The sequence below is a fragment of the Sardina pilchardus genome, chromosome 2 (genome assembly GCF_963854185.1).
Source record: "Sardina pilchardus chromosome 2, fSarPil1.1, whole genome shotgun sequence".
NCBI classification, from domain to species: domain Eukaryota; kingdom Metazoa; phylum Chordata; class Actinopteri; order Clupeiformes; family Clupeidae; genus Sardina; species Sardina pilchardus.
Window position 1 is genome coordinate 36,682,968 of NC_084995.1, and position 19,135 is coordinate 36,702,102.

The 19,135-nt window shown below is 41.9% G+C and overlaps 1 protein-coding gene across 2 annotated transcripts; it reads left to right on the top strand.

Annotated features, from left to right (window-relative positions):
- The first annotated feature begins 1,248 nt into the window (after positions 1-1,248).
- oxsr1a (oxidative stress responsive kinase 1a) lies at positions 1,249-18,953 on the top strand. Of its 2 annotated transcripts, none has more exons than XM_062529404.1 (18): positions 1,249-1,470; positions 2,626-2,738; positions 4,068-4,176; positions 6,939-7,080; positions 8,181-8,236; positions 8,650-8,759; positions 9,887-9,988; positions 11,516-11,649; positions 11,941-11,989; positions 12,440-12,505; positions 12,595-12,717; positions 13,633-13,668; positions 13,771-13,884; positions 14,077-14,150; positions 14,362-14,414; positions 14,522-14,590; positions 14,706-14,770; positions 15,380-18,953. In XM_062529404.1, the coding sequence occupies exons 1-18, from the start codon at positions 1,401-1,403 to the stop codon at positions 15,452-15,454; spliced, it is 1,560 nt and encodes a 519-aa protein (XP_062385388.1). In that variant the 5' UTR covers positions 1,249-1,400; the 3' UTR covers positions 15,455-18,953. The 2 variants fall into 2 exon arrangements, with proteins under 2 accessions (XP_062385388.1, XP_062385396.1); XM_062529412.1 differs by lacking the exon at positions 1,249-1,470 and adding an exon at positions 1,811-2,072.
- The last annotated feature ends 182 nt before the right edge of the window (positions 18,954-19,135 follow it).

Genomic DNA, 19,135 nt, shown 5'->3' on the forward strand with positions numbered 1-19,135 from the left:
ATACTGGAGATACAAGCAGGTGCTGCATACTCTACGACATGTTGAATTTCGTGTTGTCATTGTAGGCTATAGAGACACAACTCAAAAATCTAAAATTTAAATTAAATCTCTCCTATTCTAATTGGATTTGGGCTGAACTCAGGCAAGAGAATTAGCCTACATTTGCAAAATCAGCCCCCAAGAGCATAGGCTAAATTATATGACTTGGCTACAAAATCACCTGCCACCATAAGATGATGACTATTGTCAGAATCTGAACTTCTGTCACCCTCTGTTTACAATTCAAAATTAATGTCAAAATAGGCTACAGAATTAAAACTTTTTATTCTACTAAACCACACAATCATCAAACATCATGGCTTCAGTCTGACTTGATGATAGAAAAAGCATGTTACCTGTTCATAGGCCTATATCTCGCATGGTCAAAAGTAGGCCTAGGCTGTGGCGTACAGACCCTGGCACAGGCAAGGTGTAGGGTGGATTGCCCTTATGTGGAACATTTTTTGTGTGACGTAGCCTATATATTAAGCTGCAATGTGAAGGCAACACATTCAATTCACATAAAATTTTGATCACAGGACCAAAGCTTTGGCTTTTCCATTCATCAGTTTGGATAAGAGCCACACCCACTGGAGCTTTGATATCCCACATTTTTATAGGTGCAGTGGTGCAATGGTGCTTTCATGGTCTACTCTATCCTATCCATGCGTTGGTAGGTCGTTGTGCTTTGGTCGTTGCATGAAATACTACTCTACTAGCGCATTGCGCATGGCATTTTTCTTTTTCTTTTTTTTCTTTTTTTAATCTAGCCTGCTGTTCGTTTGGACTATAGCATTCGCCATTTTCATTGAGGCTGAATATTTTCTTTATCATATTTTACTGACGATTGAAGTGAAACAATATAGAAATACTACTCCGAACATAAAGCATGAGTGTATTGTTTCAAATAAATAAATACGACAGTCCCGTTTGTATTCATGAGAACATCTTTCCCACATTTGCCTCATTCAAGATGGCGCCATGAAAAGGCGGGGAGTGCGGCCTTCATGTTTTAAATGCGGCTTTCAAGTGCTATCCGAAAGACGGTAATTACGAATTCCGAGCGAGTTTCATATTATGGCGCTACCTGGTTTGGGACTCGCAGTACACTGAAGTCGGAAAAACGACTTCTGAACTAGGAAAACCGAACATTTTAATCAGCACATGAATGCAGCAACAGCGCTGGTGGTGGCAAAGTTTGGGTTGACAGGGGGCCATGGAACACTGTAACGATAGCTAAGCTCAAGTACTACCCTGGATACCATTGCAGAAATAGTCGTTTTTTTGTAAGGAAACTGTTGCTGTCCAACAGATTACTTACATTCAACACAGCAAGTGAAAACCTGCCGTTGTCTGCAGTCATGTCGGAGGACCCGAGCCCCCAAACTTGGTCTATCGACAGGGATGATTATGTGCTTAATGAGGTTATCGGTAGGTATGACAGGTTTACGTTAACGTTATAGCAGCAGTGTTAGCTTAGCCTCTTGGTTCGTCAAATAGTGAGGTGATGGTGATTTTTATTATTTAATGATTATTGCTTTCTAATTTGCGGAAAGATTATGGATGCTATGCCATGTCTTTTACATTTGCCTGAATAATTACTTGGTGTCCTGGAATCCGGTTAGCTTGTTAGCAAAGTTAACGCTAGCTTGCTAACGGTTCGGACTAGCAGCCGGGTAATTTAGCGATGAAAGTTCAGTAGCCAGCTATCAGAAGCTAGCATTTGGATTGAGCTATCGCTAGCTACCGCACTCCTCTTTTGAGTTTTAATATTCGTATTACATTGAGTATACACTGTGTAATGTCATTGGCTCTGATTTGTTGCAACAAATGTGATCACTCGCGAATAGCTGCTCTGGAGTGACGTTAATAGATAGCCGATGGTGGAAAACGTTGGCAATTATATATCTTCGCTAGCTGCTAGCTACAAGCGAAGTAACGTTATAGTTCAGAAAGCTAAAAGTACCGGGTTGCTAGATCGCTAGCCAGCCAAAACACCGTAATGTTACCGTTAGCTTCTTAGCTTCAGTATGGTAAGACCCAATTCTTTGTTCACTTTTGCTATATATCTTTTGAACTTTACGGGTTAACCATGATGTTATATTATGTCAAAAGTTCCAAATCAGTTTAAGATCACTACTGTTTAACTTATGGCTAGCAAGCTAATGGGATTGAGTCCTGCATGTTTGGATGGAAGGATGGGCACTGTTAGTTGTCAATGTTGTGTTAATATAAGTGCAATGCGTATTTATTAGTCCATAGTCACACTATTGCATACACATCATGAAAGCAAATCGAAAGAATATGTGAATTCTACACGAGTGTAAGCTCTTAATGTAGATCATATCATTGATGCATCAGTGCAGTGTGTAAAGAAAAACATGTATCCATCCAGACGCATCCATCCATCCAACTGTTGGAAATCTAGACTTTGCCCTCGTCATCATTTATAAGTTTACAGTTATGATGACGAGATCAAAGTTCAGCCATGTCGATAAATCCACGTGTGACAACTCTGTCTGTTGTCACATGGTGTGTGTTGGTGCGCATCCAAGATGACTTATCATCTGTCTGCACTTAATGCAGGGAGTGGAGCCACGGCTGTGGTCCAGGCAGCATACTGTACGCCACGGAAGGAGAAGGTGGCGATCAAACGCATTAACCTGGAAAAATGCCAGACCAGCATGGACGAGCTCTTGGTAACTTCACATTTATCCTTTCATCAGTGACCATATGTTACATTGTTTTAGTATTATGATACATTGAGGATTACTAATTTACAAAGCGCCCTAGGTGTCATCTGAAATTATTGTCTCATACGTGGTCTTATTCAGGCAAATTTAGTTGAACCACTGGACGGTGCCATTTTGGTTATGTAAGAGAATCACGGGAATGGCTCTGGCTTGTCACCTCAATGAGAGATCTTTTTGCCAAATGATGGGTTCATGATGTAACTTTGTTCAGTTTCCAGTCATTAGTCAGCCTGTCTCTGCCTGGTCAGTGTCACTTTGTGAACTACCCGTGAGGGTGTGAAGAATGCAGTAACTCAAACATATTTTAGTTTTTGTAGAATTAGTTACAGTTTCATTTTGTGTTTTTCTGATCAACACAGCGATTTTGTCTACTGCTATTAAGCAAACTTACTTTTAATGTACCTTACATAAAAAAGTGTGTTTGTCTGATGTTTGCAGCCTTAACTTAACTGCAGTTTCTGCTGTTTAAAGCAAAGCATTCAAGGTATTCTTTGCCTCCAGCTAACAGTGTGCAATAGGACTGGTGTAGAATTCTTTGGATAGACTGGAATTTAGTGCTGTGCTAAGGATAACAAATCCACATCTTACTCACAAGTGGTCTTGTTGTTGAGCAGGGAAAGACCTGAGGTGCGTTCAAATTTGGCAAACAGTGTTGAAGGTTGATGATGAACATGTTTTGTCTGTGTAGTATAGTCTCTGTGTTAAATTTGAACGGTAACACTTTGTCCAGCTCCACTGTATGTTTGCGGAGAACTACCTCCTCAGACTGTTTACGAGTGTTCACAAGCGTTCGCCAAAAACTCAAGGCAAACAGAAACCTATTTGCAAACGTTGGCCACTGTTCCCTCTGGATTCTGCTGTCATACTGTATGTTGGCCTCATGGGAGTCTTTTCTAGTGGTTTCCAGGCCTGAGCAGAGTGAAGATCTTGTAGTGTGAGATTAGTAGCTTAAAGAATATTAAGTTAAATTGTAAACACAAATACCTTTGAGAGTGCACTGACATAGCAGGTTTACTGGTCATGTTACTATGTTATGTATTTTTGAAAAGCCATGATCTCATTCTCACATAAGTCAACAATTATTAAAAAAAAAAAAAAAAAAAACCATACAAGATTACTTGAGCGTACATTTCCTCTTTTCCTCCTGTAATACAAAAGCACCAGATCGGTCACCTCTGGAATATCCCTAACCTTAATGAAGTCAATAATGGTAGGTTGTCTGTCAAGTGTCTGTGTTTTTAAAGCCTGTTTCCTTCCCATCTTTGTCATATGCAGAAGGAGATCCAGGCTATGAGCCAATGCCACCACCCCGACATCGTGTCCTACTACACCTCCTTTGTGGTGAGGGATGAACTATGGCTGGTGATGAAGCTTCTCAGTGGGGGTAAGGGGCTGCCTCGTCCTCTTCTCATTTCAGACTGGGTGAAGGGCATATGGAACATACTAGCAACACTGCAGTTTTCAGTGTGCCCCCTCATTCTGAGTTTTAGACTCTGGAGGTGGATTTTTTTTGCAAGGAGAATAAAAATGCCTCTCGCCCATGAATCAGTGAAGGTCTCAGCTACACAGTTGTGTTCTGTGGTAGAATCAGTAGCAGTCTATCTGTGGAATCAGCAGGCTGTTGATTGTTAACATTTGTAATTATATTGTTTGCAAAGTTCTGAGTGGCTGGGTCTTCATTGTTGTTCTACAGGTAGCTCTCAGCTTTGATCTCTTCTTCTCAGCTTTGATCACCTGCTGTCAGTTTTTGTAAAAAAAGATCAGGGGTGCGTTTCCCGATAACGATGGATAGACGCACTTACGAGGGTTTTCTACGATTCATCTTAAGATTGATCGTTTGGTTTTTCCGACTGTTTCCCGAACATGCTCGTAGCGTAAACGCACGTGCACCGCTCTTAAGATGCTCTTAAGGGAGCTGTCCACGTTAAAAGTTCTGAAATATCCCCTAATTTGATGGTGATGTCAGGTGACTGCACGTCACAGCTAGGCTTACCGTCTGAACTTCGGATCTATACATTAATTAACATCAGTACGAAAATAGAAAACCATTGACATCTGCATGTAAGCATCCCAAGTAATACCACACACAGGCATACATCATTGTTATTATTTAACATTAGATTGTTGTCCCATTTTTATGTTTGTTATGTTTGAAGATATGTAGGCCTAACATAGCCTATTAGGCTTCGGCTAGCTCTAAATCGTGCCAGTTCTTTGCTAACCCACTTGTGAGAGCATGGTGTGCTGCCTATGCAATAACGTTTCGAGGTGTCACGCAGATGTTTGAAGAAAGAGGTCGAGTAAGAAAATGAGGAAATGTGTAGGCATGAATAGGCTACTGTAACATATAGCCTAGATTTAGATTTTGACGCTGCACAGACTAAAACCACATGTTCCTTTCTCTGTTTTTACCTCATAGGCCTGATAAAAGCTAGCCTACACAAAGGCACAAAGATAATGACAAACTTTTCTGGCAACGTCTCGTTTCATAATTTGTTTGGCTATTTTTGTCTGCTTTTAATCACATTCTTATGTCCATTGAATGAATGGTATTTTGCACGCTAAAATCTGAATCATCACAAGTGAATACAATAAATAATGGTGAAGTAAGTTGGATAATTATATTCTTAGTTGTAATCCCGCTGCATATCCTGCTGGTGATTCCACTGAGGCATACGCGTTAAGACGCTCTTAGTCAGTAACAAGAACTCTGGAGCACTCGTAGATCTACGAGTGTTTTCACGATGCTCTTAAGCTACGATGGTTTCGGGAAACAGTCAGAAAACCTTAAGACGTTCGTAAGAGGGACCTTATGGACTTTATCATCTTAGGCTTACGATGCTTTCGGGGAACGCACCCCAGTCCTGTCCAGTTTGCAGAGAAAAACAGATAATGAGGCATTAGCTGGTGTTCTGGCCATGTCTTGAGCAGGGTGCAGATTCCTATGGATTTCTCAGTCAATTCTGTGCTGGCTCTTTGCCTGGAATTCAGCTTTGGCCAGTACCACAAGTAAAGACTTTTCCCTCTAGCTCAGACCTGTCTGTTGCAGTTTTCCTCCCTCAGCTGATCTAACTGCTTTGGCATTTGTAGATGAAATGAAATGACAGCTGTCTGCTAGCTTGTATTTGTGTCTGTACCAGTGATTTGCACTGCCACTGTCACATACATTTCATTGAGGCCCTCAATGAGCGGTAATCCTTTTAGGCAGTCAAGTTTGTTGTTCCTCTCAGAGCGGGTCATGTATGTCTCTTTCACAGCCGCTGTGTCCCTGAATGTCCGGCTGTTTATAGTAGCTTATCCCCCTCATAAGGCGTTTGGCTGCCCTCTTTAACACTTATTTAAGTAGGGCATCTTACTACTTGTGAAGCTACCTCTTGCTAACTGTTGATCTCAAGCCTATTTTTATTTCACTTTCAGTATCATATTAAATCAAGTTGATGGAGACAAAAATATTTGTAGAAAAACATTGTAATTCGCACCTCCCAGCAAGCAGTTTTTGTTTGGGTAACCTCCTGCGGAAGTCAGCTGAATGATGCGGAAACGTTTGTGGCTGATGTTCCCTCACAGTTTTCCTGACAGCACCGGAACATTCTTTCACAGCCAATTTTTTTTGTTCCAGGAACGTCCACGGAACTTTCTTTGAACTATGTTCAAAACTCTAGCAGACAGTTTTTATAACGATCATTTCACTCAACGTCTTATATCCTCTGCATACAATGGACAACCCCTCCCTCACTACAACCTGGCCAACTGACCGTAGCTTTGGCAGGGATGTCTCCATGATACTTGAGTATGTTGTCAAGATGACTGGTACTTTGTTTCAGATGTTTTGCCAGTGCCTACATCTACTGTTCACTGCAAACATGTTGCAGTAGGCAGCATATAGGCCTATTGCCATCTTTTGACAAAACGGGTGAATTTTGTCCTCTTAAGCCGTTCCAGTTGATGGAAACATACATTACATTTTTTTTTTTTTTTTTGGGAACATTCAAATGTTTACAGACTCAGTTGCTCCCTCTTCAGGCTGCATGGGGATCACTCTTGAGTTGAGCAGGACACTTGCAGTAAGGTGACTGGCTGGTGGCTTGTTTAGGCCCGAGGTGATTATTATCTGCAGTTCACACTCTTCTTGATCATCTTCCACAGGCTCCGTTCTGGACTTCATCAAGTACATCATATCACGAGGGGAGCACAAGTCGGGTGTGATGGACGAACCCAGCATTGCCACCATCCTCAAAGAGGTCCTGGAGGGACTGGACTATCTGCACAGGAACGGGCAAATTCACAGGTACAGCAAGTTTGGACCAAACGCATAATGCCATTTGGGTTGTGTTATCTACAGCGATACAATACACACAGGCAGTTAACAAGATTGCCCACACCCGTGAGAAAAGCTTTTGCACAATGTGAACTCATTGATGGGTGGACATAGATTGGGTAGACCCGGTCCGCTCTGCTGGCAATTGAATTTCGCCCTGCAGCTCGTATCTCTCCTGCTTCCTTTCCACTTTTGCTGGAACCAATCACAAACTGGCCTATCTAGGAAGCACACCTGGATCATTGGTCTGATTGGTTGAAGGACTATCCAAGTGTGCAGTGTCATTTGACCTATGGCCATTGATACAATACAGTGCAGACTTGCCAGACTAATGTTGAATCTCAAAAGATTGAACTTGGTCTGGTGATAGCCAGGCTAGGATTGAATTTGTTATTTGGTAATGAAATTTGTAATATAGTGTAGGCTGTTGATAAATAATTTGCTAAATGTGTACACTTAAATCAGTTCCCTCTGTGCTTATAGCTAAATTGATAAGGCGTTTCCAATCATTCCTAGCACTGATGTCCTGGCATGTATTCCCTCTGCCTGTGGACTTGGGTGGTCTCAGTAATTAGCAGATTTACTGCTTTACAAGAATTAGGATCGATTAGCTGGTTTAGTGAATAGTTTGAACAAATCTGTATCAAATCATATTTACTCATGTGATAGTATAAGCCATACTATCATAAAACCCTACTGTTTACCATAACAACTATCTTGTGATAGTTTAAATAATTAATGTCAATTGTTAAATAATTTAGTAGAATTGTATTACGCAGCTCTACACACTGTACTATATTGTAAAATCTTTACTGGCACAGTCATGCAGATGCACAGAATGTCTGTAGACGTACATTTAACATGTTGTATATGTGGTAAAGCCAGAAACTACCCACAGCTCCCAAAGGGTTAGTACTCTTATTGAGGTATTGTGTTTAATAATCCTGTTTTATTATGTTTTAATATGCCAGAGAGGCCAAACATTGTTTTGCTTAGAGAACTTATCTTAAATGTTTGTGGTCATCGATGACAGCGTTTCTAACTTCTTACATGTTGTTGTTCTTCTGCAGGGATGTGAAAGCTGGAAATATCCTTCTTGGGGAAGATGGATCAGTGCAAATTGCAGGTCAGTATTCCTGGGTTACTGTCTGCCATGAATGTGATGTGAGCAATGCAGAGCAATTAAAAGGGCACATCTTGAACATTGCTGTGTGGGGGCTGATTATTCTTTACAAATTAATTTAGAATTAGAAAATGAAAGAATGGCTTTTAGTCCACAAGTGAGCAGTTTTGCAATATTGGTTGATATTGTTATATCACAACCCATGTGAATCTTGGATGCTAGATTTGCCACAGTTGCAGCTTGTTCAGTAGTAACATGCGTTTTCTGTTCATTGCCTTAGTGTAGTGCATTGCATTTCTGTTCTTGTATTGGTAGTCTAATTTCTGTCCCTCACAAGCCTATTGGTAGCCTTGTTGCTGTTCTTGACAAACTGATTGGTAGTTGTCTTGCTGTTCATCCTCTTCACGTGTTGGCAGACTTTGGAGTGAGTGCCTTTCTAGCAACGGGTGGTGACATGACTCGGAACAAAGTGCGGAAGACGTTTGTCGGAACCCCGTGCTGGATGGCGCCTGAGGTGATGGAGCAGGTGAGTTCCTTATGAGGTCATGTGTCAAAACAACATTCCCGTTCTCCCCTGAGGAATCTCTGGCATTCATCTCCCAGTGTGGGCCGGTCATGTTCCACAGGCACGCCTAATTGGCTAAATAGTGATACAGTCTGAAGTCACGCAGAAGCAAGAATTTGGAAATGTCAATTAAATTATAATTTAGAGATTACAGTTTAGAAAAGCATAGTTAATCCTTTTTGTTGTTCATTTCAGTAAAAGTGAAGAAAGTCATTGTGGCCAATGGCCATGTTTTCCACCCGTTTGCTAGGTAGACAATGTGAGGCTCCAGGACCTCTTCTGCTGTGGCTCCTTTGATCTGTTCCACAAAGGACATGCAATTAGAAAGCAGCAATCTTCTCTCAAGAGTGTCTGGAGCTTAAGTATGCTCTCAGCCATGCTTTTACAGCTTCATGTACAGCCTTCCCATCAGACACCGCCATGCCCTTTTACAGAGTGGTCTTTTCTTCTGCCTGCTGCTTTGCTTTTGTTTTGAGCAGAGGCACTCTGAGGTTGTTTGACTATTAAAAAATAGTGGCTTTTAAAATGCATGGCTTTATGAATGGACTGTAGCACAGTAAAATGAATACAAGATGTCCAGTACCTAATGCGGTCACATCAACCCTAACCTCTGTATTGGTTATTATCATTCTATATGGAGGAATAAAGATTCAGCCTAGCAATTACAAACTAAAATCACTCAGCTTTATTTTTTTAATGTGCCTTGAACCTAATGAATCGCTTTCAACTGAATGCCTAAAGCATGTGGAAAAAAATATTATATTATTAATACATTATACCTTAATAAATTGTAATCATTTTTTTGTATTTTAATCGCTAAATCACTATGTATATATTGTATCCTTGTAGACTGAAAACAAACGACCAAAAATGTTTATTAACCCTGATTTCTAAAAATGCACCACTGGTATCGATATCTGATCAAAAACCAGTTTGTTCTACTGGATGATCTCCTTTTGCCTCTAGTTCTTGATGCAAATCAAGTATTGACGCAAATCAAATCAACTTCAAAGAACAGTGAGTTAGAAAAATGTGACTGGCTATCCCAGTGAAGTGACATGGCTTTGGTGTTTGCTCCTTGTGAATAGGTGAGGGGATACGACTTCAAGGCTGACATCTGGAGCTTTGGAATCACGGCCATAGAGCTGGCCACCGGAGCGGCACCATATCATAAGTACCCTCCTATGAAGGTGAGTGGACCGACCGACCCTTTCGCTTAACACGTGTGGTATACACAACAAGGCCTTCTGTCAGGTGGATGAGTCTTACTGGTAATTTACACCAGGAACGTATTGGAAGTGTAATCCAGTCGGCTGTCTGATGTACGGGATAATGGACGACACGCCGTGCGGTTATTCAAAGTTAATGCACGTTCTAGACGGTGATACGGCCCGACGCGAAGCGGAGGGACGTTCCGTCTAGAAAAGTGCATTAACTTTGAATAACCGCACGGCGTGAAGTCCATTATCCCGCTTATTCCACTGTTGCCACTGCGTGGTGTTCGTTTCCGGTGCTAATTTAAATGTTTTAATCGTTAGAAATGTTTTGTTTGTAGAACTACTTTTCCCAGACACATTTCAACTAATTTCTCAAACTGCGGTTACTAGTTCTAAATGGATGGTTGCTATGGCCAAAAGCCAGTCGTTAGTTCTAATCTCCCGTTGTCAAGCTGGCATATCCCAAGATTCTGATGAACGTTAACTTTGAAAGATTGCTATTTTTCTTAGCCTACTGCCACTTAACTAGCTAAATGACACCTCTGTCATATGCTAAACGTTACTATGATCTGAACGTCTGTATTTTACAGCTTGTATGTAACGTGACAGTGCATTTAAACTTCACAACAAGTTTGGCGAATTAATATTCAAGTGTGATACGGTCAAAAACAATGGAACTACTTCATAGCCGTGCGTATATCTAAAGTTAATGCACACCCTTATAGAACGCAGGACAATGGGGAACTCAACCGAGCAGTGGAATAATAAGCAATAATCCTTGATAGGCTGTTGTTTATACTGATTTTAGAACAGCTAAGGGGCGTTGTTAGGATCGGCACGATGACGGAGTGCCTTAAACCCCCCCCCCCCCCTTTGCTGTTCTAAAATCAGTCCATCCAAAACGATGGACTCTAGTGGCTCATTGCTTTTATTGAAACTGTTAAGCTTAGTACGTCTATCTGGCAAGACTTCAGGAAACGTTGGCACAGCAACGAAAAATGTAATGATGTATTCATAGACAATCATTCTTCCGCAAAGAAATACATTTCCTCCATCTGAATGGTTGCCATGCAACATCGAGACATAGCTACTCTGACTTTCTGTAAGTTGTGTTTGTGCATTATTTAGAATGAAATGCGCTTAAGCCAATCATGATCAAAGACTGGAACTATCAGTTTTAGAATAATATACAATTCCATTAAAATCAATGGATCACTTCACACCAGCAGCGCTTTGCGTGTGTATTGTGGCCGTGTATTGTGGCCGATAGTAGAAGAAAGCGTTTTTTAACACTTTACGTTATTTTTACAGCATTTGTGAAACGTACACATACAAAAACATGGGTTGCACATTGTTGCGTCACGTTACAGATGGAGGCAGTGTAAGTTGTTGGGTCACATTATAGATGAAGGCAGTGCAAATTGCTGAGTTGCTTATGTGTTGGTTGCGGTGTAAGGCTGCAGAAATAACCAGGCCTCCTCTCAATGTGTCTTTGGCCAGGTGCTCATGCTTACACTCCAGAACGACCCGCCGTGCCTGGAGACAGGTGTCACGGACAAGGAGATGGTGAAGAAGTACGGCAAGTCCTTCCGCAAGATGATCTCGCTGTGCCTACAGAAGGATCCAGAGAAAAGGTGACCGTCAGGGGTTATGGTTTAAAGCAGGGGTTCTCAATTTTTGGGTTTTAAGGACGCCTTTTGGGGGACAACATTTCCCTCATAACTGCAACAGTTAACCATTTGTATGCTCTGAAGTTGTGGTCAGATCCACTATTCCATGTTTTTTGCCCCCCACCCCCTTGACCTTTGGGTGTGTATAGACCCCAACACTGGTTAGCCTTCCATATACATACTTGTGTCCAGCCCGGGGATTTCCCATGCCACCGTGTCCTGCCCTTACCTTTGACTTTTTGCTGTTCCCCTCAGGCCAACTGCTGCTGAGCTCTTGAAGCATAAATTCTTCACGAAAGCAAAGGTGAGTGTCTGAGCTATCAGGTGCTGAATATATGTCAGGTTTGTTTTTAAAACAAAAACAACACCTGTTGTGCTTTACAATAGGAAAGTTCAGAAACCTGATAGACAGGTAGGTAATGATCAGGTAGGGTTTCCGCACACACACACGCACACACACACACACACACACACACACACACACACGCACGCCACTGATGCAGAATGACACACTGGCTGCCACCAGAGCCTGAGCTCCTGTTGGTTTACTATGTGTGTGTCTGTGTGTGTATGTGTGTGTGCATGTTCACGCTGGGTAGCGACAGAGAGGCCTGCCCCTCTTGGCAGTGTTTAATGTGGTTGAGGTTGAGTCTGGGCTGTTCATTGAAATTGCAGATTTGGATTAAGTATAAGCACTCTTTGGGGGGGGGGGGGGAACATTTACTAAACATTTTATAATTGTGTTTCTCCCCAGAATCATGAATATTTACAAGAGAAGCTTCTACAGCGAGCTCCAACAATAGCAGACAGATCCAAGAAGGTAAGAATATTGCTATCGATCTAGGTTATTTATCATTCCAGACATGCAAAAGTGACTAAAGCAGTGTGTGTTTGCGTGCGTGCGTTTAGGTGCGGAGAGTTCCGGGCTCCAGCGGTAGGCTCCATAAGACTGAGGACGGGGAGTGGGAGTGGAGTGACGATGAGCTGGATATGGAGAGTGAAGAGGGCAAGGCGGCCTTTGCTGCTCTGCGGGTAAGAAGACTCCACAACACACACTCATAGACACACAGACATCAATAGTGAGTGTGCAATATGTGCATTCTGATCATATTGTTCTGTCTTATTACCTCCAAAAAGGAGGTTATGTTTTCATCGGGGTTTGTTTGTATTTTTGTATGTCTGTTTGTCTGTGTTAGCAAGATAACTCAAAAAGTAATGGATGGATTTCGATGACATTTTCAGGGAAGGTCAGAAATGACCCAAGGAAGAAGTGATTACATTTTTGGCGTCCGGAGGCGTTAGTGCTTTGTGGTGTAATGGCATGGTATGGCCACGTGGTGGTGATCTGAATAGTTTAGGTTCAAATGTATGACAACCTAGGAAGAACAATACTGGTGGAGGTCGCTCTCTGAGTGCTTTTCTAGTAGTTATAATTGGCTTTCTTAAAGACCAGCTCCACTGGAAATCGTCTTAACCTCGTTAACATGTCCATATGATGTCGGTCATGTTTTATAAGACACGCTGAGGAATTCTACATCAGATCTGTGACTGACAAATCACATCCTCAGTGAAGCATATGTGGTTGAATTACTCCATTACTCGATGTTAGAACTTCTCATAGTACAGCGTACGGTCACAGAGATGCTCAAGAACAGGCTCATCCACCAGCGGTTCTCACAGCAGCCTCATTTAGACGCCATTTAGCCGAGAAGAACATAACAGGTGTCAGCTGCAGCAGCAGGTGAACAGTGTGTAGATACAGGGCTGGGCCAGAGATGCCTACATCCTTCCTGTTGCATTTCAGCCATTTTGAGGCCATAACGGCTTTTATTCATCTTAAAAGTATTCTGAATGTATACTTTTTGAAGAACAGAAAAGAGTCTTAGGGGTATGATAAACTGCTGAAGTCTGAATTTAACAGGGGTGTTTTGTTTCGGTATTTTCCAGTCGCCCAGAGTCAGAGAAGACCCTCCGAGCACAGAGGTAGGCCATCCACACCTATACATGTCCAGCATTCACATGCATTTGGGTCATTATATGAAAGCGTTCTAAAAAGGATTGAACCCAATTCTCCCTGTGTTCTAGATCTTCACGGGGGACCCGGCTACCCTGCTCCAGACCGGGGGCTCTGCACAGGCCGACGTGCCCCAGAGCCAGCCAGCGGGAGAGCCCCCCATTGCCACCATAACGGCCCTGCAGGTCAGCCCACTGACACAACCCCACTCCCAACCCACACAACACGCATCACAACCAATCAGGCAGATATTAGTTCTGTGTCATTAACGTTGTGTCTCTCTCTCTGTCTCCGTCTCTCCCTCCCTCCCTCTCTTTCTTTCTTTCTCTCTCTCCTTTGCTCTCGCTCATTTTCTGGTGTGTGTGTGTGTTGTGAAGCCCCAGGCCCCAGGTGCAGCCACTGGTCCTGATGCTGTGCAGCAGCTGCCCATTAGTCTGGTGCTGAGGTTGAGGTAGGTCACCCCGCCGTTGCACAACCGCACGTCCTGCGCTCCCAATGAGCGCCAATAAAGATATCAGACACGGAAGACAGAGTGAAACCGTGTGCACTTCTGCAGTAATTGGCCTTTGGTTCGTCTGGTCAGGAGTGCGATGGCTTTTTTTTTTATTGTTTAATATAATAAAGTTTGACAATGGGTTCACAATGACTCCTCTAACCCACAGAAATCTGAAGAAGGAGCTCAATGACATCCGCTTTGAATACATGCCAGGAAGAGGTATGAGGAGACTTATTCCCCCCCACACACACACACACATTTGTAGATGGGTGAACGTTTACACTGTGTAAGCAAATATTTAGCTTGAGCACCATTTTTCCTTTTAGACACAGCTGACGGGGTTTCTCAGGAGCTGGTCACTGCTGGCTTGGTGGATGGCAAAGATTTGGTCATAGGTGAGTTTCAGCATAACAGTGTTGTTTATGTTAAGTATCCCATTTCCACTCACTGTTACGGTTTGACATTATTTTGGCTTTCACTGACAATGACTACTGCCCCAATTCTTTGCAGTGGCTGCAAATTTACAGAAGATTGTTGATGACCCTGTAAACAATAAAAATGTCACTTTCAAGCTGGTAAGTTTTTTTTTCGTTTGGTATTGATTGTTAGTTTTATATACTATAATACATTATACAACAGTTAGGTCCGGTCGAACAATTTGGCAATATCTGATTGGACGAGACGCGTTCTATCAGTGGTGATATTAACCGATATCACCACTGGTGACTCTTCACAGCTAATAATCACTCCGCGACGGTTGATTCTTCACTTTGATTTGATTTCATGTTCTTTGACTTAGCAGTTGCATAGCAACCACAAGCGTTCTGAGCTAGGCCTACTTCGCATAGCGGAGGAACTGGGCTAAATAAAACAATGGCAAATAATAATTATCCTTCCTAAAAATGCACTCTGGTATCTTTTTTTTGTTGGCAATGGAACTGTTGTATAAAAGTATTATCGCACTCGTGGTCGTGGTGTTGTTGGCCAATATTGCCACGGCTGTAGTTACCTACGGCACTCAGCCTTCGGCTTCGTGCCTGCGGCGAACCACAGCCGTGGCGATATTGGCCAACAACACCACTCCCACTCGTGCGATAATGCTTAAATAACTTGTGTAAATTATGTTAAGCCTCCTACTGTGTAAACAACGACATGTTTGGTGTTGTGTGTGTCTCTCTTCAAAGGCGTCTGGCGTCGAAGGCTCTGAATATCCAGATGACGTGAAACTCATGGGATTTGCCCAGCTGAGTATGAGTTAAGAATAACCACACTGGCAGCCTGACCACACAGAGCTGCTCAGAGGTGCATAGTATTTTACATACATTGGCCTAAAGAGAACCACTACTGCCAAAGAGGAGAAAGTGACCCGTCAGCACATAGGATTCAGAGCCCCTGTCAAGCTTGAGGACTGCAGTGAAGTGCAGAACTTCATAGGAAGTGCACTTGGAATTGTTTACAGTGTTGATGTATATGCAGAAGGATGTGACCGTCGACATCCATTCACTCCACAATTCGATACGTTCTGTTTCTGGTTTTTTTTTTTTTTTTCAAAAAAAAAGGAAGAAAAAAAGAGCTGAAGAGTGACACATGCGCACACACACAAAAAACACTTGCACAATCTCAAAACCTATTCCCTATAATGTTACATGTTAAAGAAGAATGCCTTATTTTAAACAGTACTACTGATTCAGATGTCAGGGCGTTTGTTGTCAAGTAGAGTGGTGCGCGTGTAGTTTCATTCATTGATGTTAGTGGTGAATTATTTGCAAATGGCTCTCCTTGTCCCTTGTAGCCTACATCCTCTCGTGAGCAGAGAGAGAACACCCGTGGTGAGTCATGTTGGGAAAAGTGTGGCGATAATCTTATACTGTGAGCACTTTGACACATTCATTTGCAACACAGCTTGAAGAAGGTTTTTTTTTTTTTTTTGTAATTAATATTCATTGGTGTCATCACCTGTAGAGTCTAGTGTACAGAACCCCTCTTTGTCTACATGCCCACATAGACACACACACACACAGACACACACAGACACATACACACATGCCCCCCCACCCCGCTCATACACTCACACATGCAATACACAATTATTTTTTTATTTCTAGGTTTGCCAATATGGCCGTGTTCCAATAGCAGACCAATAGCATGAATGGATATGATATCGGATGTGGGGGACCAATAGATGTTGACTCACACCTTGGCAGCACACTCACAGGAATCCAGGAAGCCCTCATACAGTCATGAGCTGGTGATTATACTGTACAAATACGGGGAATTTAGTGCAATTATTCAAATTATTGTAACTGCATCTACATTTCAGACCCTTAAGTGTTGGGTTTTTAAACATTTAACTTGACATTTTATCTCTTATACCTCCAAGATTTGAAAAACTAATTTCAGTAAATGTTGACTTTTCCGCCAAGTCTGAACTTGATGGCAGCTCACCTGACCTGTTCTCCCTGAGCATCCAGTTGTAGCTGCTCTTTGGTTAGGCTTTTCTTTTGGCTGTGAGATTTTGCCTCTAGAGCACTGGGCCGCATGCAATAAGAGCCTATCACTGATAAGAGGAGATGCACAGGCCTTCTTCCTGAACGTGTTGTACCGTCTCCATGGTTATCTGTAAATGAGGTTTTAAGAAGGATAACAATTCTATGATTTCATGATGTCCATTACATCTCAATGGTTTGGAAGTAGGCAACCCAGTTTGTAGGTGTGTGTGTGTGTGTGTGTGTGTGTGTTTGAAGAGGAAGTTAGCATTGTAAGGAACATCTTGTCAGGGACCCCCCCCACCCCCCCCCCCCCCCCATCAACTCTCGTGCTGACTCCATTCAACCCAGGCTAGGGCCGTCGTGATTGCTTCCCATAGTCTCTTGATCTGACAGTGTTATGTTCATGTCTGTGTTGGTGTTTGTGCTACTTGCATAACATTCACAAGAAGGGCCAGAGCGGTCACTAGTCAAGTGGCCAGCGCTGAACTTGTGGCAGTACACTCCAAGTTAATGCTGAGGTCCACTGGTCCACTTGAAGCCCAGTGCTGTCTTGCGTATATCGGGCCATTTTGAAATGGTTTTAAGGTGAAACATGTACTTACGGAAGCAAGACACACTGTCACACACATTTGTGGGTTTTGTCTGTGAAAATGACTGTTTTGGAATTATTGAAATAAATATATAGTAGACAACATTAGCCTATGAATGTGGCAAGGAGCTGCTGAGTACTTGATTGATAACTATGCTAGTATGTAAATAATGACATTTGGTGTTGATTTTGTGTTTTTATATATAAATATTCAAATGTATTGAGTGTTTCACAGTTGGCCTTTGTTTTCAGTAGCAATGGGTGTGAATGGAAAAAGAAACTGTCTTATGTTTTTTTCTTTTTTTTTTCCTTTTGCTTGTCCTTTTGGGTTTAATACAGTACATAATCCGGGTCCAGAACCATGTACTTTACATCTAGAAAATGATTGATGGAAGAAGGCCAAGACCTTATTTTTTTTCTTGTAGCACCATGAATTTAAATGATCGATTGTAGTTGGAATTTGCTTTTTTGCGCCTTACAATTGAACACTTGTAGTGAGGATCTAATTGATGGCACCTTATTATTTCGTTACTCAAATTTGGTAAAAACAATCCCCTAGAAAGAGCGAATCGCAAACTTGTTATTCAAATAATGACCCCTGACACAATTTTTTTTCTTGAAAGGATTGAAAGGATTGCAAATTGGTCTTTATTGATCAGTATTGGAGACCTCCTAGTTTTTTCAAGAAATTACCATGGTTTTTATAGGGAAATACTTGGAATTGTATTGCCAATTCAAGTTAGTTTCTATTATCCATATCACACAAACACCCCAACCCCACCCCCAGAATACTGCATTTGTATCCAGTGACCACAAGTAATGATAAAGAATGTGCACCTAAAATATCATCTACATAACTATGTGTTAAAATATTCTAGTGCTAGTCCAAGAATGGTCAAGCTATCAGCGTGTGATGGTGCCGTCCTTGAGCCATGATGGCGTCTTGGTCTTTCCATCGTGACGGGGAGCACAGTGAAATTCTGTGACATTTACACCATTTCCCCACGTTAGCCAATGGCATGAGGGGGTGGCTGGCAAACAGCTTGGAGTTACAGTATGTGCTTGACTTTCAGGGAGTGACGACAGTTCTGTCAGATCGAATTTGATCCAGGAACACCATGATGGTCAAGTTTATAAAGTTAGTGCGCCGGCCCTAAAGATTCATGGGTGTTTCACCAATGTCCGTGAGTAGAAAAAGCGTATGCTAAGGGGGTGTAGTATCTTTTTTTTTTTTTTTTTTCCCTTCATTTGTCCTAGCTGGCTAATGGGGGCCAAATTGTTTAAGGTTTAGATAGAGTCAGCAAGCCTAACTTGCATTCCCTCCAGAACAACAAAGTGAGATATTTCAGAATTCTTAGCCATGTAAAGAATTATTTACCCGGTGTAAAAATTACCACACTCTTGCGTTCTGGACCAGCTGAACTCAAGACTCCAGGGGTGTGATCATTTATAATGTCCCTGGTTTTTCTTGGTTGTTCTTCAGAGGTATCAAAATGTTTTCAAAGACAAAAAGTCAAATTGTCTAAACCCAAATGTGTCAAGGACAATGGTAAAACACTGTAATATGCATTTTGTTTCACTTCACTTTGTGGTCCTCCTTTTGGTTGGTGGTTTTTAATGCATGTTCATTTAATTATTTTTAATAATATTCAATAAAGAATGAACTTTCAAAGTTGTTCACCCTTTGTTTGCTTGGAGCTACCAGGGATGTCTGTTCTTAATTTAGATCAGGTATTGGATTACCTGGCAGACTACGACAGGGGGATATCTTGTGATCTTTTTCGCAATGTTATGTAATGTTACTGTAAGTGTTTTTCTAAACTTTACAACCCAACATATCTGAGGGTAGATGTTAGACAACA